This window comes from Lottia gigantea (genome assembly GCF_000327385.1).
Source record: "Lottia gigantea unplaced genomic scaffold LOTGIsca_11, whole genome shotgun sequence".
In the NCBI taxonomy this organism is placed as follows: Eukaryota; Metazoa; Mollusca; class Gastropoda; family Lottiidae; genus Lottia; species Lottia gigantea.
In genome coordinates, this window is record NW_008707001.1 from 1,592,135 (window position 1) to 1,615,640 (window position 23,506).

The 23,506-nt window shown below is 34.5% G+C and overlaps 4 protein-coding genes across 4 annotated transcripts in view; 2 read left to right on the forward strand and 2 right to left on the reverse strand.

The window, feature by feature from the left end:
• Positions 1 to 925: 925 nt before the first annotated feature.
• Positions 926 to 4,496, reverse strand: LOTGIDRAFT_156448 (hypothetical protein; the record flags this gene model as incomplete). Its single annotated transcript, XM_009047085.1, has 9 exons — positions 926 to 1,012; positions 1,396 to 1,530; positions 1,863 to 1,930; positions 2,292 to 2,411; positions 2,809 to 2,877; positions 3,331 to 3,427; positions 3,681 to 3,729; positions 4,063 to 4,066; positions 4,460 to 4,496. 9 exons carry the CDS (start codon positions 4,494 to 4,496, stop codon positions 926 to 928), a joined length of 666 nt encoding a protein of 221 aa, XP_009045333.1.
• Positions 4,497 to 5,642: 1,146 nt separating this feature from the next.
• Positions 5,643 to 15,679, forward strand: LOTGIDRAFT_109978 (hypothetical protein; the record flags this gene model as incomplete). The annotated part of the gene is made up of 7 exons (XM_009047086.1): positions 5,643 to 5,753; positions 6,262 to 6,358; positions 6,985 to 7,071; positions 7,582 to 7,645; positions 8,570 to 8,659; positions 14,138 to 14,255; positions 15,629 to 15,679. The coding sequence occupies 7 exons, from the start codon at positions 5,643 to 5,645 to the stop codon at positions 15,677 to 15,679; spliced, it is 618 nt and encodes a 205-aa protein (XP_009045334.1).
• Positions 15,680 to 18,007: 2,328 nt separating this feature from the next.
• On the forward strand, positions 18,008 to 19,258 carry LOTGIDRAFT_211996 (hypothetical protein). Its single transcript, XM_009047087.1, has one exon. It carries the CDS (start codon positions 18,314 to 18,316, stop codon positions 18,569 to 18,571), a length of 258 nt encoding a protein of 85 aa, XP_009045335.1. The 5' UTR covers positions 18,008 to 18,313; the 3' UTR covers positions 18,572 to 19,258.
• Positions 19,259 to 20,307: 1,049 nt separating this feature from the next.
• The window catches only part of LOTGIDRAFT_110373 (hypothetical protein), a gene marked incomplete at both ends in the record, with an annotated part of 26,657 nt that continues 23,458 nt past the window's right edge, over positions 20,308 to 23,506 (reverse strand). The window contains one exon of the mRNA XM_009047088.1: positions 20,308 to 20,456. Coding sequence (XP_009045336.1) covers positions 20,308 to 20,456 — 149 coding nt within the window. The remainder of the gene's footprint in view (positions 20,457 to 23,506) is intronic.

Here is a 23,506-nt window from a genome sequence, read left to right on the forward strand (position 1 = left end):
TTTAAGAAGAACCAGGCATCATATTTAAATACTTAAAAGGTCCTGCTGATAGTTGAAATACAGTTCTATGCAATTAGCTGGTATATCAAATTTGTAGACACTATAAATCTTTAATATGGGAAAGAAAATATAAAATAAAAATTGATAATGCATTTTATTCTTGGTTGTAAATTACATATTTTAATCATAAGAGTTTGTTACAATTTTCCAAATAAATTATATAATCAAACATTATTTAGTATATTGTATCTTGTAACCCTTTATTCTAGCTGTATATTTTCAAATTACAGTCTAACAATGTAAAATGGCTATCAAATCAAAATAGTTCTGTTTATTTTGACCAATTCTTTCCTTAGCGACTACCTCCATTAAGAGAATGTTTTGGATTATTCCCTTGAGTACTCTCTTAATACATTTTCTACTATAATTTATGCCGTCAATAACATTTTTAGACAGCATTTTCACTTTAAATTGAAAATACAAAAAACATTCATTTATCTATTTCACTTTCATCAATTTATATTGCACAAATTCACACACACTTTACACAGTTTTAACACTGCCCCCATCTATCTATCCTGCCTTTCTCTTTTACCAGCTGAACCTACCCCCCTTCCCTGCCCCCTGGACACCCTTCCAATCCACTATCTATCTAAGAATGTAGACATAAAGACTATCATATCTATATTCAATTTACCAAGCCACCATTTATCTACTCTTTTTCTTCTATTCCATCAGCCCCACCAACACCCCCTCCCAATTCTTTAACTACCTTTCAACACACATAAACTATTATCTATCAAGAATATAGATATAAAAACACTGGTATCTATATATAAAATTACCACCTCCCACAAACATTCCCTTCCAATCCGCCATCCATCACCCGCAACACAACCCCCCTCCCCCCCCCCAACAGTATCTATCACGTGTAGGCCAGGAATGTAGATATAAAAACACTGGTGTCTATATTCAACGTACCATGCCACCATCTGTCAGGAAAATATATCAACTGAAATATTAGAACAGTACGTAAAACAAAATGTTACTCAAGACTTTCACGCTATGTGATCTTCAGACAACTGACCTATATAATTCAGTCTGCATCCCTACTGAAGTCTTATATTGCAATTATTATTATCAAAAGTCTAAACAAAATATAGCCCAGACAGGGTGCGTACTTTTGACAGATTTTACTAGCTTTACTATATGCATATTTATCGTGTCTATAATAAAATTTTGCTACACAATCTGCTTGACTATTATTGAAAAAAAGTCAAAAGAGATCTACCAATTTTCATTAAAATCAGATCAAAACTGCATGTCTCTCCAGCACACACAAGCCAATTTTTACTTTATTTTGGCTAAATCAAGGGCAATAATTCACAGACTTACCTCCCCCTTGTTAATAGTACACTCAGATGGTAAATCATCTGGGTGAAGTTTACTGTAATCATCTGTTAACCATTGTAATGTTGTTTTATCCGGGTGAAAACTAGGTGTTTTTTCTGGCGGGTACATGAACCATCTCTGCAAAAATAATATCGTAATAACTCCAAATATTAAAAAATAACGATAGCCATCGTGATACGCCCACAATTGTAATGGTAGTTGAATGCGTCTTCAAAAACAAAATACTGGAGAGAAATTATCGGATGAAAAATATCAAATAAACATTATAGAAGATGTTGGATCGTTCAAAGGGATGACAAGTTTACAAACCTTGTGGTGTTCCAAGCTGGAATTTATTAGGATTAGCTTTCTTTACCTATGACTTTTTATGTAAAAATTGGTCAAAAGTGCCACCTAATATTCAAAAAGATCTGCCTTAAGTTGAAAGTTAAGTTGAAAATAAGACCTACCTTTCTTCCAAATACAACTTCACCAAAACCAGGCCCATGAAAATGGAATGGTACACCAGTTCCGGCCCCTAAATTATTTAAATGAATTTAAATCCTACAATAAATGTACTTGCAGGTTGGAGGTAAGAGGGGCTGACATGAAAAAAGTGTCTGGTCGGTCGGGATAATAAACCAAGGCCCTGTTTACTACAGGCTGTGCACGTTAAAGATCCCTCGAAGGTTGGAAATCGAAAAAGAGCAGGCTAATGCCGCTGTCCTGGCCTTTTCCCTCATGACACCATTTCATTATCCATTCCCCTGGCAATTGAAAGTGGGCATCTATGTCTTGACCGACCTGTCAAGTCAAATAGTTTTGCAACTCTAGATATATCCCCCCCCCCCTTCTCTCTCTTAGAGACCTGAACACATTGAAACCATGTTCATATTTACCTGCCATACCAAAACTATAAGCGCCAGTCATTCTGGGAACCTGGTAGGGAGGAGGTTTATAGATGTTAAATAATTCTTCCCATTCTGTGTAGTTATTGTCTCCAAACCAATAAAAAGTTTCTAAATAAAAAAAAAGAGATAACAAATCACAAAAATTGCAGAGCAGTCCCTACGCCCCGTAAACTGTCTTCAGTTTAGCCCCGATTGATTAATTTGTAGTGCCTTCGTGATAAAACCAAAAAGATGGAATATTTTGATAAGGTGTTTGGTGCCTCAAAATAATTAGAAATGAAATCTCTGGGCTTCTAAATTTCAAACCTTCCCCTAGCTCACAGAACTTGTGTTGCTCTGCATTGATTGGCCCTGCCGCACCACCTCGACACAATATACGAACCACAGTTCTGGGACAGATCAAAAACCAGGAAAAAACAATATCTTTCTCATGAAAGGTTTTGGAAATTGAAAAGGACAGCAGAAATTAATCGTGCTGACAGTATCAGAAGAAATGACTACTCACCATTTCCTAGTTGTCCAAGTTTCTGTGGTTTTAAAATATTTTCTACATACTCTGATAAAGTAACATCAGCTGTAAAATAGGGAAAAAAAACTATCATTTATCTCGAAATCCTGAATCCTGAACTGACACTGATATGTATTAATGCTAGGATTACTAGCAATCTAATTGACAAACAAATCCAGTCTAATTAAAAATTAGACCAAACTTTTGTTCCCCATTTCATTGGCTTTTATTTTGAGTATAGCCACTTCAGTTAGGTGAGCCTCTCTAACATTCGTCATAATAACGTTTTGAGTTTTGATCTAACCTGACTTAAACCAATCAAATTCCTGCTGTCTCCACCTCTGGCATTTTATGAGAGTGAAGGAATTGGATAGGTGAAAGCAGGGTTAGGTCAAAAGGTTATTGTGACGAATGTTTGAGAGGCTCGTCTTTAGACCCTAACTGAAATGGCTATACTTAAAATGAATGCTAATAAAAAATGGAAAGGTTGGTTAAATTCTAATCAGACTATAAACATACCTTTACTATAAGAATATGTATTAGCAGAACTCAGTCTGATTCTCTTGTCACCAAATTTCTCCAACATTTCATCTCTTCTACAATTATCTTGAAAAACCTGAAACGGATAATTAATATGCTCGTGAATACAGCCAATCAGAGGCCTGTAAACACTAAGCCATACGCCACTAGCATTTCATGACACAAGAAAGGTGACTATTGCAGTCAATGTGGTTCATAATAGTAAAGAGTCAATGTATAAGACGAAGTTCATAATAGTTTGACATTGTAAAGGTGTGGTAAGCATAAGAATGATTTCGCCCCCTCGGATATAAACCTGGCTCTGCCACTGAAGCATTAAGTCTACTCACTGTGTTATCTGTTGCACCTCTTATAACAACGGGTTTGGTGTACGCATATCTATAAAAATAGAACGAAATATGTACTTATGTTACTTCAATTGTAAGAATACTAGAGGGGAAATAGTGTACATATCTGCATTCATTGCAGTCTAATTAAAATTAGGCCAAACTTTCGTCCAGTTTTTTCTTACGTTTTATTTTTAATATAGCCATTTCAGTTGGGGTCTAAAGATGGCCTTCTTGAACATTTGTCCGTTTGATGATAGCGCCAGCCAATCAAATTTCTCCAATGCTGGGATTTTGTGATATGAATAATAGGTAGCGTCTAATGCCTCTCAGAATAGACTTTTGGCATAGTATAACAACATGGCAAAGTAGCAATAAAATTTACCTCTCTAAAAATTCCTCTTGAGACAATGTATCAAAGTCTCTTACATCAATATTACATGGTCCTGGTTTTGCTATCATGTCTTTTTCATCTGTTTTCCTGAAAATCAACAGTAAATTATAAGCCAAACAGATCTTTGGATTTGGAAGGGCTTATTGTATCCTAGTCCCCTGCCCTAGTCTATGGAGTATCCAATTAAAACTGTAACAAACCAAAACGGTTGTCGTTTATCTTCTATCAACAATACAAAGAAGCTACAAGTAGCTGCAGACTTTTACATTCTCATCCATCTTCAGATGATAATTCAAAATAGGTAAGCGTTTCAGACTACAGGCGAAACCATATGTCTGATGTTTACATCTTAAATTCTAATTTTTATGGAAAAAAAAAACGATCTTACCAGCCACCGTCATCGCTCGGTAGAGATCCGAAAACATCTTTTACTGCCAACAAAAAAATAACTTGGAAAATCATTATGTAGTTTGTTTTACACGTGTACTTCCATCTTGCCAAAATAAAGCTTTTGTCAACAAAAAACGACATCAAATGAAATATGTTTTTAAGATAAAACACACGATAACTTTTTTAATTTAGTTAATTAAGACAATTTAGGTCCATTTGATAAACTTCTACAAATTGGTACTATTTACGTTCTCTGTATTTCGAAAAATATGAGATTTATTTTTGATCTATGTCGTAATTGTTAGTGCAGACCATTTTATGGCAAACAAACCACGCTGGTGGAAATCGAAAGTTGCTTTGAATTTCATAAGACTGTTTTTGAAGACGGAGACCTTTTTAAGTTAAAATGTAGACGATATTCGTTGTTATCGTTTGTTAATTGATTTACGGTATGTATAAGTGATTGCTGTTAACCTATTATTTCAGAAAAATTACGTCTTGGTTGCTATAATCCATATCGATACAAAAAAAAGGGGGGGGGGGGGAGGTCACTTGTTAATGGGTAAAGACACAAGTTTATGAATTAGACCACTCGCCGTTAACAGTGAATACTGACAAATATTCATATTAAATATAGAATCAGCCCCGTCGTTAGGGTGGGGTCCGTGGTGGCTGGGCCTCAGCAAGGAAGAACTAAGCCCCCGCAAAACCTTCTTCAGTTCAGCAGAGATTCATTTACAGTGTCTTTGAACAAATCAAAAAGGTATAGATTTAGATACGTTTTTGGCAGCTCAAAATTGTCAGAAATAAGTTCTCTGGGTCTTTAATTCTTCAAATTTTCGGAGTACAACATCTGAGCCCCAGCATCAATTCATTCCTGGTGACGGGGCTGTTTAGAATTTTTCATAATATTCATGCCATTTTGTTTTGAGTTGTCTTTGGGCTTGGGACATGGATAAAAGTATGTTAATAGTGCACTTATTTGTCCTAGTAAATACACATGACAATGACTCTTAGTTTAGGCTAAAAACTGACTTAACTTTCGACAGTGAACTGTGAACACTATTACGGATTAGCTTAGCTAAAAAACTTTCGTTTCTGAGACTAGGGTGTGATTGATCAAACAGATGCCAAATTTGTCTCTTTAGATATTGAAATTTATTACAGGTAAAGATATAAAGATGTTTGTTTTGTGTGAAATGAAAGATACAGTCAGGATTCCACCCTGGGAGTTTAAAGAAAACACAACGGATGCCATTATGGATATTCTGAATAAAAAATTTGCCAATAAGGTAATAATAATGGAAATAATTCGTAACTCAGGAACCAATGCCAAATTGACAAACCAAATTATCATATGTTTTAGCCTCTGTCGCTTCTCCCAATGGAATGCCTTGTTGGTTAACAATCAAGCTCTATTCGTAAATGACTTCTATTAAATAGTATTTACCATGCTCTCAACTTGAGAGCCGATAGAGAATATTGACCATCGGTCATTTTAGCAGCCCTGTCGGTCATGTCCGGCATATAGAGCCAAATCAACATCCCTGCTCTCAAGCTGTCTCAATAGCAGCAATTTGCACCATTCCAATTTTCAATCAGACGTTGGTGTTTCCTGCAATTCCACTAATAGAATCATCAGTACTATCAATGTTTACAAAACCTTTTTATAATCCCTTTAAGGCCCAAGTAAATTTTATGATGTTCATCATGACACTTCGGACTTTTATTTGTACTACTCTGAATTTTCAGTGTCCTTGATATATAGCAGTATTAAATAAATTTCTTGACTTTCTACAGGTTGTGTATAATGTAGGGTTATGTATAGCTTTATGGGATTTAGTCAAACTTGAAGATAGTTTTATCTTTCCTGGTGATGGAGCTACACACACTAACGGTAAGACTCAGAATAATGTCAGCACAATATTTTCTTTCAAGACATCTTGTTGTAGATCAGTCATCTTGTTGTAGATCAGTCATCTTGTTGTAGATCAGTCAATTGGTGTCAGTCCACAATATTTACAGAATCGGATTTTGTGAATATCCTTTTATGAATTTGAAAAACTCATCCAAAATACAACTGTGAGCCTTATATCGTCATTGGATTATTGAAAATTCCAACAAAACAAAAATTTATTATTTGGAAAAATGATTTTACAGAAGGGAAATTTCTCAAATTCTGTTGTTAACTTAACACAGGGCTAGGTATTAGGAGGTGAGAGCCGACACACTCTCGGAATCACTGGCACAGGAATCATAATTTTTCTTACTTTGAGGAGGACACGTACCCACGGCAATCCAACACAACAAACTGAGCTATTCCACTGCCACAAAAAGACAGTGTTCCAACTCAGCGTTAGAGAGAAGTCTTGACATTTACACAGTTCGAAAGTTGTTAACCCCTTCAAGGAGATATTCATATAGCCTGGCACGGGCAAGGATAGGTATTAGGGACATATAGCCTGTTAGACTTCATCAATGTTTGATACTACATTGTCTTATTGTAAATAAAAAATTTTTCAGTACATTTTCGTTATGTTGTGTTCCGACCATTTATAGATGAGATCCTGGTTGGTAAAATAAAATGTTCCAGCAAGGAAGGAGTTTACGGTAAGTTCAATCAAATTGAAATGACTTTACAATTTAGTTTCTTTTTTCTGATATTTAACATCTCTATTGTAATCTAACAGGTTTTCTACCACAGTTCTGTTCTAATAATGTTATTTTTAACCAATCAAAGTGTGTCATGTAAAACCTGTTTCTAGCTAACTATAGTGAAACCCTAAGAGGCTACGGTATAGCTCTACTTTGGGTTTCACTATCCCATGTGAAATAAGGCTTATTAAAGAAATGTAAACAATTAACCATTCAACCATTGAATTCTAATCACAAGTTTCTATGGCATATATCAGTGTTTAGTCCTACCCATGGTGTAGGAGACAGGGGTATGGAGCAGCTAGAAAACAGAAAAATCACAGTCTTGTGCCTTCAGTGTTCAGAGTTGTGCTTCGCCGGACATCTCAACCCTTTCAAATTTTCGGGCAAACCTCCAACAGGCCTTAATCCTGTACGCCTATGATTGTGCCCTATCTTCACAGGACATTTTATTGTATATTTCAGTGTCAATGGGATTTTTTGATGATATTTTTATACCTGCTGATGCTCTTCAACACCCAGCCATTTTGTATCCTTTGTAAAATTTATCTCAAAATGGTTACATATTTAATCATAAGATTCTGGTCCTGTAGGCCTACAAGCCTGGCTTCGTATTCTTGAAAAGATCGTGTGTAGAATACTTGGCCAGGGGTCAGTTACTTTAAAATGTAATGTGGACTCGTATTTTTGATAGAGTTGATATTAATTTTGAATATTTTTGGAAAATTGATAAATAATCTGCATTTTTATTGCAAAAAGTCTCATTAGAGTTTTAAATTTTTGTAGCTGACAACATTTGTGACCTGTAAAAATCAGAGTTTTGTGTCATATAGGTTAGATGTGTTGACAGGGTATAACTTGTTTTATTTACCTAGTGCCTTATTCTTGACAACTTAACTTAAAATGATTTTAGTGTTCCAGTCATCTGCTTGGTCAATTTAGTTTTGTTATCCAATCAGATTACTGTATTTCTTAAAATCTGGATTTTATTTAAGTTAAGTATTGGAGAATATGACCACTGATCACTTGTTAGACTTAATACTAATTACATTAGTGAATACTGCTTTAAGCCTGTGACAGTGCCTTCTGTTCAATAGTAACTTGTTGCCTTTCAATCACCCTAATTACTACTGTCATTAACTGACTAGTGACTATCTCTCAGTCTCTTTCTTGGTTTCCGGTTGGTCACTTTGGAGGTCCTTGGGGTCAATTTCTGTATCTCTTAGAAACATCCAAACTTTTCCTGGCTCATTCACATTATAGTTTCTAGAAATCAACACCTTAATTTAATAAATAAAAATTTAATGTCAAAGTTTTCTTGCTCCTTAGATCTGAATTTTAATACCAAAAGTGGTGTTAAAATCTCAAAACATTTGTCCTGGTGTCAAAATATTCTTTCTTGCAACAAAATTTAGACCCTGTTCATGTGAATAAGTCCTTAACCCATTTAAAGTGAATCACAAGATCAGATCTGGGCCTGGGAATATGAAGTAGATGAAGACACGAAACATAAATTATTTATGGATATTGATGAAGAAATCAGGTAATTTTTAAGTTTTTTTTCAGTAAATTTTAGCTCCTACTTTCCAAATTTTATATCTTTTGCGAATTTCAAAATTACTCCCAGTGGATCTGTAGTACGTTCTGTTTTTAGATATCTTTTCATGTATAATTTACAATGCTTTTGGCTATAAAAAATAAATTGCATGCTGCCCCTTATAGTAATCTTGGGGACTTAAACCACTGAGAAGCATACATGTGTACATATCAGGAAAAAAAACCTGGAGATTTGCCTTGAAAATAGTAAGAAGGGTGACTTAAAAGTTTTTTTAGCTCTATGGACTTTGAAATTGTTCTAAAACTGAAACTAAATTGTTTTGAACTGAAGAAATAATGTAAGGTGGGGCATCTATAAAGTACCATAACTTAAAAACTATGAACATTTCGACAATGAATTACTTGCCAAGTGTAAAATGTTTACAGACAAAGGGCCATAACTCTGTCAGCTAGTTTGACAAATGGCAATACTAGATATAAATTTGGGTGTAGGAATTAATGTAATTCTCCATTGTTTTGACAACTAGCTGATAACGTTTCCTTTATTTACATTTCGCTAATTCCAAACTTTTAGTTTTTTTGTCAGAAATTTATGGTGTGCCTGTTTTTTGGCAGGTAATGAAATCTATTAGCAGACGGGCGTTCACTGCATTAGGATTTATCTTTTTTTTTTCAAAAAATTCAAATTATTTTGGTTAGAGTGCAGTTTCAGTATCAAAAATCATTCTTTGTTATTATACTTTAACTTCCTTTTTTAACAATGGTGATTTTATTTCTAAAATTTATATAAACATGACAGTAAAATACATTTCAAATTCCCTAATTTAAATAAACTGCAGGAGGATATAGGAACTGCAAATAGAAGCTATAAATCATTCGGCAATCCTCGACAGTGATTTGTCAAGTGATGGTAATATTGCAACCGGAATATAGTCCTTAAATTTAGAGATAATTCTGACACTGACATATGTATTTAATACAATATTGTGACCATTGGTTATCTAATGATACATTTTGTTATCATTTTGATCCGTTTCTAAAGAATTTTTTGTTTTCATTGACTTTGTTTACCAGTACTTGAAGTCATGAACGACCAGCCTCAAATATTTAAATTACCAGAATCACGTGATCATGTGACAATATTGACATAGTTCCGGAAAAAAAAATGTCCATTCATTACCGTGATGTTACAGAGTGCTAGCGTAACTTTCACAAAGGCCTTTTGGTCATAAATGGCTCGACTATCAAGAGACCAGCTAAAGTCAGTTGTTTCAGACTAGTCAAATCTCTATCTGAGACCAGCTAAAGTCAGTAGTTTCAGACTAGTCAAATCTCTATCTGAGACCAGCTAAAGTCAGTAGTTTCAGACTAGTCAAATCTCTATCTGAGACCAGCTAAAGTCAGTAGTTTCAGACTAGTCAAATATCTTCTCTAAATGACATTTACAAGTAGATAGAACATTAAATAAATAACACTATTATGGATATACTTCTCCTTTCTTTAATTTTTGCAACATTTTGCAATTTTATCAAGCTTGATAAAGATTCCTGTATGTGAATTGAAACGTTGCAAAAATTAAAGGAAGGAGTAGTATATCTATAATAGTGTTATTTATTTAATAGTCAAATATCTTTCTGAGGCCAGCTAAAGTTCGTAGTTTCAGACTATTAATGTTAGAGATAAATAAAGTTGATTAGTTTCATATTCTTAATGACAATTGAAATATGGCCTCACACATTGATGAACTATATTGATATTGGCTGCATTGCATCCTGCTATGACAAGGCTTGTAATTGATGAGTACAACGTATTCTTCAATTTCATTAATTCTGTTATCTATACATCTAAAAATGGCAGAAAACTTGGTGTGCATTTTTTAGCAAAAAAAACAAGTTTTCATCTGAATTGTATTTGAAAATGAAAAACTGACAGAATGAAATGAAATAAATGGAGTTTTACGTCCTACTTTTCTGCACCATGTGGGGTAATGAAGATGGGCAAATGAAGACGGGCAACACTATGCAGTGTGCAATGAGGAAAATTTTGCCAATAAAACTCTTACAAGAGAATCTATTTATTTGATGACAATAAGCTGAGGGGTGCTACAGGCTGTGCATGTTCAAGATCTTTTGACACTTGATAATCAAAGAGTCAAAAAGTGAAACTTTCATTTCACTCAAGCGATCTTGGTAAGTTGATTCTGTTGTGGGTGTACATTACCATGTCAGACAAGCTATATTCAAAGATAAGAACCTGAAATGAAATGAAACGAATGGAGTTTCACATCTTACTCTCTGCACCATGTGGGCTGAATACGGGCAACGCCAAGCAGAGTGCAATGAGGGAAATTTTGCTAGGACAGTAGCATTAGCCTGCTCTTTTTCGATTTCCAACTGTCGAGGGATCTTTAAAGTGCACAGCCTGTAGCACACAGGGCCTTGGTTTATTGTCCCATCTATAGAGGAGGCCAAGTAGAGGTCAAGGGGTTTCACTATTTACAATGAAAAAAATTTGAAAGTTTTGGGGCCAATACAGGCCAGCATCTTTTCCCTGAGATCCATGGCCCCTCCGTGGAAATGCCAATGAAGATATAATAACCAGATAGTATAAGTTCTGATTAAAATAACCAGCAGTGAGATATGAGATTGATCATCTCCAGACCTCCGTTTCTATCAGGGGAATTAAATATGACTTCCTCTTTACAACAACGTGAATAACTTTGTTTCACATTCATCGTCTTTTCTGTTCTTTTACGGTCCCATGGACTGAATATTAGACAGGACCACGTCACTTTGGTGTATTGGACCTGATTCTAACTCTTGTAAAATAAACAGTCTATGTTTGTCCCTATAGGCTGAATATTAGACAGGACCACGTCACTTTGGTGTATTGGACCTGATTCTAACTCTTGTAAAATAAACAGTCTATGTTTGTCCCTATAGGCTGAATATTAGACAGGACCACGTCACTTTGGTGTATTGGACCTGATTCTAACTCTTGTAAAATAAACAGTCTATGTTTGTCCCTATAGGCTGAATATTAGACAGGACCACGTCACTTTGGTGTATTGGACCTGATTCTAACTCTTGTAAAATAAACAGTCTATGTTTGTCCCTATAGGCTGAATATTAGACAGGACCACGTCACTTTGGTGTATTGGACCTGATTCTAACTCTTGTAAAATAAACAGTCTATGTTTGTCCCTATAGGCTGAATATTAGACAGGGCCACGTCACTTTGGTGTATTGGACCTGATTCTAACTCTTGTAAAATAAACAGTCTATGTTTGTCCCTATAGGCTGAATATTAGACAGGGCCACGTCACCTTGGTGTATTGGACTTAATTCTGACCCATGTAAAATAAAGAGTCTATGTTTGTCCCCATGGGCTGAATGTTAGACAGGGCCATGTCACCTTGGTGTATTGGACTTAATTCTGACCCATGTAAAATAAAGAGTCTATGTTTGTCCCCATGGGCTGAATGTTAGACAGGGCCATGTCACCTTGGTGTATTGGACTTAATTCTGACCCATGTAAAATATAGAGTCTATGTTTGTCCCCATGGGCTGAATGTTAGACAGGGCCATGTCACCTTGGTGTATTGGACTTAATTCTGACCCATGTAAAATAAAGAGTCTATGTTTGTCCCCATGGGCTGAATGTTAGACAGGGCCATGTCACCTTGGTGTATTGGACTTAATTCTGACCCATGTAAAATAAAGAGTCTATGTTTGTCCCCATGGGCTGAATGTTAGACAGGGCCATGTCACCTTGGTGTATTGGACTTAATTCTGACCCATGTAAAATATAGAGTCTATGTTTGTCCCCATAGGCTGAATATTAGACAGGACCATGCCACTTTGGTGTTTCTATGATTATTGGCAACCCCTCTTTTGCAAAAATTGTTTCGATTAATCAAAATTTAAATTTATTTGGATAAATAGAACCTTGGACCCACTTCATTTGCAGCCACAATTGATTATTTATTTTATTTTGCAAGTATGAATGTTATATATGATATCCCACCTTCAGTTATAATTATTAGCTAAGTGAACTGTCCAAAATAAAAGAACAAATTAAAAGCGTTTCCATGGGAATTTAGCAATAAGTTAAACTATAAGTTAAATATTACATTGTTAAATGTTAAAAACCTCTGGAGAATTTTATACTAAAATTAAACATCTTTGTTTCCTCTGTCTGGTATTTCTTAATATTAATTTGATTTTCTAACCTCATTCAAGTATTATTGATATTTTAAAATGTTTTGCTTTTGGCGTTACTAGACTTCATTAGCAGACGCAGAAGATGATCAGGAGCAGAAACCTGATGATTGATAAATAATAGATAGTAGAATAAACGTTATTCATTAGTTTGCATATCTATATGTTTTATGCCTCTTTAACAGAAGGTTATTCACACCGCGACGGTACAGAAATTGGCATTTAAAAAACATATGGCCATCCCTACCTAACCTCACTTAATATCATTCTTGACAATCAAAATGGTTTCACGTTTAAAAAAAAAAAAAATTAATGTGCCTTTTGTGTCCTATCTTATCAGCCATTATGTTTGTTAGCAGTCATAGAGAACATGCATCACCAGTGCGTCAGCAGAAACCTACTAGACCTGTTTGACACAGCATTGTCAAGTCCAATCAGGAACAGAACGTACCATCAGGAACAGAAACATACTAGACCGGTTAGACACAGAAATGTCATTGAAGTCCAATCAGGAGTAAAAACGCACTAGACCTGTTTGACATAGAATTATCATATTAAAAAATATCTAAATATTGTCAGTGTTATTTTTTTACTACAAACACTAAAAAAAAACCTTAAAAAATTAATTATTGACTTGAAAAACTGTGCCCCAAAGCACCTTTATGATCGTAATCTATGTAGGTAAATAGGTATTTTATTTTTAGATTAGTGTCTGGTCGTCCTTGTCTTTTTAAATAAAGTCTTTTTAATAGAGGCAAGAAAAGAGACATAACATGTGGGTGTGAGATATAAGATCTGTAAAAGAAAATATCTCTTTTACATTTAACTGTAACAATGTTGCTGTCTGTTGTCATGGTTTTAAATGTAAGAAACAAAACACTTAAAGACGTGAAATTTGATGTTTTTCATCAAAAGAAGGCTTATACTTTTCTGACCCAGGACATTTAAAAAACCATGCTTCCGTGTGATTTCTACATCTGTCATGTCCTAAAAAAAATGACACTGACCCTTTCGTAAAAATTGATATTGATTTAAGTTACCTTGTACTTAGCACTTTTCTCTTTTTTGTTACTGATTTCACATATTGTTATACCTATACCTATATCATACCTCGTACGAACTGCATCTTATACCTTGACTCCATTAGCCTTTTTTTGTAACATAAAATGCAGCAATTTCATAAACCATTATTTTGTTAAAAAAAAAATTCCACCCATATTCAAAGATTTTCTTACCTATTTCAGATTTCGTGTTGTCGATGAAACATTTACGGATACCACGCCCAGCGGTCCAGATACCACTAATACTGAAAGTGATATACCTACTGATCCTGAACTAAAAAAACCTCCATATACCATTACAGTAAGTTGTTTGATATTTTATGGCGATTTTGAGACGGAGATAGCTCACTCAAATAAATACCAGACGGGGAAGAGGAAAGGGTTCCAAAGGGACAAGACGGAGAGTGCTTTACCAAGTTACTCACTGAAGAGGCAAGGGCAAGATTAGTAGGGGGAGGTCCATATTAGGGGCTAGGGCATGTTTTGGCGATTCAAATTGACAAACAAACGTGACATGAAATCAATTCGGAAGACTAGTTATTGAGGCACATTTGTACAGTAGATTTTATCCTAAGATGCAGGTAATTCTTTAATAAATTTTCGAATGTTGATTATAGATGTCCAAATTTTGGTCATTTTGATTTTATTGATTTTACCATTATGAATATATTTTTATTATTGCTTATATATAAAAGTAATAAGTACCAAATGAACACCCAATCCACCCACAAAAATAAAACAAGGATTTTGTCAGGATTTTTGAAGAATTGATTGGTGACTTGAGTTAGTGACTAAATTAGTAGGTAAATGTAGATATATTGAAATTGATCAAGGAAAGAGTTGTTCCTCAACTGGTACAGATAGTTTGTCAATATACTTAATTTCTGTCAATTTAAAATTCATCACCATTTCTTTAATTAGAGTTTCAAATTCTCAAATTTGGCAGCTTGTTAGAAACTGACCATTTTAAAAACCTATTATGTGTTTTGGAGAACTGATAGGTCAATGAGATGTCTGAGGGTTTTAAAACTTATTTGATCTTGGAGAGTTGTTTCCTACTAATCAACTGATACAGCTAGTTAGTCAATATTCTTAAGGCTGTGGCTATTCGCACAGCGACGGTACAAAATTGGGCATTAAAAAACATATGGCCATCCCTACCTAACCCTAACAGAGTCACTTAATATCATTCTTGACAATCAAAATGGCTTCACGCTTTAAATAAAACCCCAAAACTAGCGTGTCTATTGTTTCCTTTCTTATCCGTACCGTTGTTAGCAGCCATAGAGAAAACTCATCGTGACGGTGCAAATAGCCAGTGCGTTTCTTAATTACTATGTATTTAAATTCATCACCATTTCTCTAATTAGTGGTGCATATTTTAACTGAATTTGTCTTGCTTTTTATGTGTCAATCTTGTGAAATGCTTGTATTTAGATCATTCATCTGTAGTTCATGCAAATCTTTTAAAACTTTTACAGATTGTAACTCCATTATTGTGAATATCATTTGGCTTACACTCTGTACTAAAACATAGGATGTTAAATTTATTATTGTCTGTATAGACTGTATCTATATGCTGTCTAATGTCCTTCATTACCCACTGCATAACATTGCATGGCTTTAATTGCACATGAACATGGTACATAAAACTTTATTATTATAATGTTACAGGCTTCGATCAGTGATTCTGGACTAGGGTGTATGTCATGGTGGAATGGATAAAAACAAATATTGATTTATAGTGAACTTATCTGCGACAATAAAAATATTATTTTAGTGCATGGACAGTGATTTGATTTCATGGTTGCTCCATTGATGACGATTGGTGAGTTTTCACGTTCGGAATTCATGGATTAAGCTGGACATTCAATAAAACAAGTTGGAACAAGGTTCAGAAATGCTCTACGTGTGCTGAAAAAATCATTAGGAAAAATTGGAATGCGACATATCTGCTTTCGTTCCGTTTGATTAAGACCAGAATAGAAACAGACAGGATTCAAGATTTGACACAGTTTTTGATGGTGTGTGGGTCTGTGATTTCCAGTTTGATGGGTTGATATCAAATCTAGACCAGATTATACTGTACTATGTCACATTCAGATTGGTACCACGTCATGTTAGTGTCGTGCTGGTGTCTGTTAATTACCAATGATATGACACTGATTACTGACAATACAATCATATAAGTCTAGAGATAATTACATAGCTAGGACTTTTATTCTCAACCTAAATATTATCTGAATATCATCTTAAAACTTATCTTATATAGTCAGGATCTTGTCTCATGAACACTGAAAGGGAAAGATATTTCGCTCACATTCGGACGTATACCTGTATATTCCTGCAATATTTCTACTGTCAATCAGAGGAACCACTTTCTCTCTAGCTAAAGTAAAACTCCAGAATGAATTTTAAATTGTTTATTTATAATTTTACATCTATTTTGCCCCTTTTTGTATGAACATCTGTCACAAAATATATACACATTTGACATTAAAATATAATAGTGCTCCATTAAATAAATATTTTCATTATTTGAATAAATAGGAATCATTCTTCACCCTAAACCCAGTCATGTGATCAATTTTGAATCTACTGTAGGGTGGAAAACACTGTCTCATTCTGGCCTTAGACAGGCAGTTTTGTCCTTACCCATGACCCTCGCATTTCTGTTTTAAAGAATGATTGATTTGGCATGGTTGAAAAAATTAAGATGTGCCCTAATACAGTCATGTGATGAATTTTGAATCTGCTGTGGTGTGGGAAACACTGTCTCATTCTGACCCCAGACTGCATATTAGACAATCTAAATACCATTTAACATGACCTTCACAAGCTGTATCCAACAATAACCAGAACTGTGAGATTTGATCTTAATTTCCAATATTATTATGCCAATTTCAACAATTTTTTCACATGACTAGTTTTAAGGTGAAGAACCACATGTTGGCTTCATATTGCACTTTATATACACATTATTTTTGGTCTTAACAATACAAATATAATCAGTATTGGTTTTTACAACAAATTCCAGGCTGAGTTTGTGTATTTTGGATACTTTTAGCTTCAGTTTGGAGTAGGTAAGACCATTCCATGCCCCAACCTATGTCTTTGGTCCATGTAATTCTGTAATTCTTAACAAGATTTTAGCATCAGATGAAAAATGCCATGCAAATGATTTGTGATACTGTTCTCATAATCTTGTGTGGGATTACAGGAACAACAGAAGTATGACTGGAACTCAGAATGGTGCTCACAGAAGATAAAAGTGTCTCCATTACATATATGACTAGAAAACCTCTTGAGTTTTATATAAAAAAAATAAATTGAAAATTCACACATGTGTAAGTAAAACAATCATTCTTATTGTTACAGTAAATATATTTCATACTGTTTTGACAAGTTGACAGATAAATTATTGGATATGAAGTCCGAAACATCTACCTCTATTCCAGCCTCTGATAGATATTTTGATCCTGGCAAAATTTCTCTCATTGCACCCTGAGTTGCCTGTCTTCATTAGCCCACATGGTGTAGAAAAGTAGGACGTAAAACTCCATTCATTTCATTTCACTTCTGATAGATATTTTGACAGTTTTCGACATGAGAACTCGTATCAGAAAATAAAATGAATGGAGTTTTACGTCCTACTTTTCTGCACTATGTGGACTAATGAAGACGGGCAACGCCATGCATAATGCAATGAGGGGAAATTTTGCCAGGATAGCGGCAATAGTGTGCTCTTTTTAGATTTCCAACTGTCGAGGGATCTTTAACATGCACAGCCTGTAGCACACAGGGCCTCGGTTTATCGTCCCATCTGAATGATTAGACGCTTTTCCATGTCAGCCCCTCGTACCTGAAAAATCCCAAGGTATTATCTGGAGAAATTCTATCTGAGGCTGGTATAGAGTTAGATGTTTCAGACTATTAGAAATAGTGAATTCTTATTAAAATAAAGTCTGAATATTGATATTAAAATAAACTACAATATTTAACAACTAGAGTGGAAAAATCAAATTATAAATCTTAAAGCTTATTAAATTTGTAGAAAAACATGTAAAATAGGAAATTAGAAGGTTACTGAATTCAATATATTACAATTACACAAATATTAAACTGACTGAAATCAAATTTTAAGAAACTTTTTACCATACAATCTGTAACTCTTACTGAATTCAGTGCTAATTTTCAAAATCGAATTTTACTCCTAATTGTGTTTATATCTGACATACATATCGCAATAATACCAAGGGATGTGTGGATTCAGGTGTTCTGAAAGAGTGGAAGTCCTTACATTTCCCATGACACCACTCAAGATACCATTTTTGTGATTTTGACTGGCTCAATGTCACAATGTGGTATATTGTCACAATGTGGTATATTGTCACAATGTGTTATTTTGTCACAATGTGGTATATTGTCACAATGTGGTATATTGTCACAATGTGGTATATTGTCACAATGTGGTATATTGTCACAATGTGTTATTTTGTCACAATGTGGTATATTGTCACAATGTGGTATATTGTCACAATGTGGTATATTGTCACAATATGTGGTATATTGTCACAATGTGGTATATTGAATGTCCTACATCCTAAAAATATGTAAGTGATACCAATCCCAGTGTTTTAACAATTCATCTGGAGGGTTTTCACCCTTTGTCTGTTCATTACCTCTTTCAGGACCCTTCACCGACTGTATTGTATTTATTAATAAATAAATAAATAAATATTAATTCACAACCGTTTAATTTAAGATGCATTGCATTGTCATATGTTTTTTTTACTGTTTGTCAGGAAAAGTAAATAAACAATAAGTTTGTACATTGAATTTATTGACAAAAAGCATCCACACTTCTGCATCAAAGCATCAACATCGAGCTTAACCCTTCAATTAAACAGTAATTACAGCCAATGTTTTGAAATAAGATGACCTGCCTCACCAGCATGGTTTTATTTAGCAGTTTATCTCTGCGGTTAAAACCTCAGTCTCATATATCTTTTTCAAAAATTTACCAAGACGACTGGTAACTTCTGGAGACACTACATATCTTTACAGATTTGAACCCTAGGTTAAAGAGCTGGTTGTATCCGACGGTTCCATGTGAGTCATAAGTAAAGGCAACACTAACTAAGGCCTATACTGTTGGTAGACCTACATCCAATCACACAATTACAGCTTACAACTCTTACAGATTTTCATATAAGTGTTTAAGAGACAATTTCAGCTTCTGTTAAGCTTTAAAATACTGATTTCCCATAACAGCAATATAATCAAAGCCACCAAGTGTTCTTTTCACAAATATAAGGCAAGCAACCCCCCCCCCCCCCCTCTTTCACCTTTTAACCTTAAAAGGGCCCTAGGAACCGCACTCAGCACACGTCATCTTGCCGTTTCAAAGTCTGCATCCTTTACAAACATTCATCTGAAATTAACACAATGACTGACATGACTTATATATATGACAAATATAAGGCAAGCAAACCCCCTTTTGAACCTCAATAGGATCCTAGGAACCGTACTCACACACGTCATCTTACCGTTTCAAAGTCTGCATCCTTTACAAACATTCATCTGAAGTTAACACAATGACTTTAAAATGACTTTGGAGAGAAGATAAACACGTGTTCAAATATAAGGCAAGCAAACCCCCGTTTAACGTTAAAAGGACCCTAGGAACCGCACTTACACACGTCATCTTGACGTTTCAAAGTCTACTTCCTTTACAAGCATTCATTTGAAGTTAACACAGTGATTTTGACATGACTTTGGGGAGGAGACTCATACACACGTGTTCAAATATAAGGCAAGCAAACCCCCCTTTGAACCTCAATAGGACCCTAGGAACCACACTCACACACGTCATCTTAAAGTCGTTTCAAAGTCTATACATTCTTTACAAACATTCATCTGAAATTAACACAATGACTTTGACATGACTTTGGAGAGACTCACACACAACTGTTCAAATATAAGGCAACCTCAATAGGACCCTAGGAACCACACTCAAACACGGCATCTTGCCGTTTCAAAGTGTACTTCCTTACAAACATTCACCAGAAGTTAACACAATGACTGACATGACTTTTGGAATATTACTTTCACGCACACACACACGACAAATTTTCTGTTAATCCAACATTAGGAACACATAACACGTGGGTATTTTTTTTTTCTGTTAATCCAACATTAGGAACACATAACACGTGGGTATTTTTGTTTCTGTTAATCCAACATTTGGAACACATAACACCTGGGTATTTTTTTCTGTTTAATCCAACATTACACAATACACCTCTAAATTCTCTGTTTATCCAACAAAATACACCTGGGTAAGTTATCTGTTAATCCAACACAATACACCTAGGTAAATTTTCTCGTAAGAAATGTCCGACACCTTTAGAAGCTGATGGTGTATTGGTTAGTTCTAGCTCCTGTAGTTGATAAAGTCTTGTTAAACCATACAGACCATTAGTAGTGATATGTATACACCCTTGAAATAAACCAAAAAGGATATTAATATTGAAAATGGTGGGGGATTTCAAGTTCTCAAGATTCTTTCTTGAGTTGGATTTGTCAATTCGACATCCCTTTGGATGTTAATATTGAAAATGGTGGGGGATTCAAGTTTTCAAGTTTCTTTCTTGAGTAAGATTTGTTAAATCGACATCCCTTTCAGAGAGAATCTACATAGCTTAATATTTATTGGTATTTAGGTTTGTCAACTTGACGGAGTTTTTTTTTCAGAGAGTCCACTAATTGGAAATATTTGTCTGTTTAGATTTAGTCAACACCATCCATCTTATTTATTTGGTATATGTATTTAGGTTAGTGAACCTGATTATCAGCTTGACATCCCTTTCAGAGAGTCCACTTTCAAAGTAGGACTCAATTGATCTTTCATTAACAGTAAATTTCATTTACCAATAGTGCCTGCAGAATGAAGGTCTAGCAGCAAGGTTGTCTTCAATTTCATTCTAAACCCTAACTGATCTTTTGGTGATTAACCAAAAAAATCGATGTTTATATTCGTTTAATTTTTTTTGTGTTTTCGATTTTTTTTTTGTCCGATAATGATGTTCATTATTCAGTTTCAAATAACAGAAAGATTAGCCTATGACGATCTTCAATAAGGTCTTAAAGATTACCAGCTTTTTGTAATATTCTGACAAATCGCTCAATCCTCTTACTGTAGTCTTAATTTACATTTTTTCATTACTTAAAAAGTTGGACGAAACAGTCCAATCCATTCCAGTTCATTTTCCTAATGGCTGGATGTGATCATGGGATGAAGAAGTCTCTCAAGACGTCTCTATTAGATACATTTATAAAAGCTTCTGAATTAACTAAAGGCGTCTCATTAAATAGTCTACAGAATGGGATTGAAAATCGATATTCATGCAACTTCGGCGTTTATTTTAGAAAATCAAATCAAATGAAAAGATCTATTTTAGGCTGGAAAATAGTATTGTCCCCAATGATTGACAGTTTCCTTTGCAAAACAAGTTCCACGATTTTCTAACTCTTTTCTAATTCGTCTTAACAGCCAAGCTTTTAAATACAGTCTTAAAGGGATTGTAAAGAGGTTTTCTACAAAATGTATGTGTATCGGGGACACTGATATCACCGATTTTCACAATGTCACAATGTTTCCTGTGGTTCCTGCAATACCACTAAGCGATGTCACTATCGTTAAAGCAACTATGCTATGTAAGGACCTTTGCGATAGTGATGTCATAAAACGCACAGTTTTGGTGGAATTACAAGAGCCACAGACGTCTGAAATTGGAATGGTGCAAGTCAGTGCTTTAAGTGTTCCAGATATACACACGTTTTTTTCAGAACAACCTCTTTTAGAAAACATCTGCGCCATCCCTTTAAACACATTCTGAAATCGATTATTCACATGATTACAGATTCGAACTTAGTCGCTAAATGAGAAAATATAAAGCCATTTTGTCTAGTTGATTACTCCAGCTTAGAAAGTGTTTTATATTAAATATTACTTAGTCTAGGCAGCAACATTATACTCCATTATCTTTCCAGTAAGATTATTTTTAGGTGTTTCAGTCCACTTCTGGTCTTAATTTCCTGGGAATTTCTAGGGCAGACTAACTCAGATGCTTTTAAGAATCTCTTCAAATTGTCATTGTACCAATGGCTTTCACGTAGTCAATACAAAATCGTGTTGTATCACCCTTCTTTCGCACTGCAACCTTCGGTGAGGCATAGGTTTTTTTTTAATATAAACGAGAAAATGCCTGCTTTATACTCTCTGTTTTCTGTCCATTTTCCTTCAAAATGTTTTGGTTATTGGCAAAACAAAATGCAAAATCGGGTTGTATCGCCCCTCTTTTGTACTGAGCCATAGGGTTTTCAATTTAATCTGTCTCACTACTATAATTTAGCAATTTGTCTTACATAATTCAGACTTGTGCTTTATACTGTCTATTTTCGATCCATATCTTGGTCTTGTTTCTTGGCCAGACTAACTTATATAACTTTTAAGAATCTATATCGTTTGTCATATCTTCAATTACTTTCGCGTAATCAATGCAAAATCGGGTTGTATCGCCCTTCATTCGTACTACGACTATCGGTGAGGCATGGGGTGTTCTTTTAATCCTAATTACAACCCACGGCAGGATATATCCAGATATGTATGATATGCATATTGTATTAATATCTATATTACACAAAACATATCAGGCCTATACCAAATCACTTGTTAGCGTGTGAACAGTCAATGAAATAAAATATAAAGTGAATGAAATTTGGTTTTTATACGCTGTAATTTAGACATTATCGCGAGCAATATTTCATGGTAAAATTAGTTTAATACATAGTAACTATTGTATATACACGCCTACGTAATTACATTTAAAATATAGAATTTAACACGTTTCGTTTCCAAGTTCTTCAATGGGATATCAACTTTTCATCTAAACGTTTTTCAAAAAAAGTTCAATAGAGGAACAAAACTAATGCACAAGTCGTAAGTCCTAAACGTTAATAAAAATTCAATGTTGGATGAAGCTGTCAAAATAAATAAAAGACATCGATATAGAATAGTGTTAGATCAATTGATTTGCAAAATCCAAAATTTAAAGAAATATCGAGATCAATATCTGAAGTTAGAATTACGCCAATATTTACAAACATTCACCTTATCATTTTTTGTCACGTAGACGTATATTCAATGGGTTAATATACCCATGTTATCTTTTTTTAATATAAATATTTCAATATATGCATGAATGAGATTTCCATGTGTTGATAACAGGTACATTGAACTAAATGATTCTTGAAAGGTGTTAAAGTCCTACGATTAAAAAATACTCTTATTTATTAGTATCTGATTTTTATTAATTTAATTTTTCAAGCAATCAAAGCTACAATATTTTAATATCCTCCCTCCCCCCTCTAAAAAAAATTATGACTAGTGAAATCCTTTTTTAACCTCACAATACAGGCTCAGGCACAATGTGTAAAGGTATGTCTTGATTGTCGAGTCAAATCCACCTACCCCTCCCCCCCCCCCCA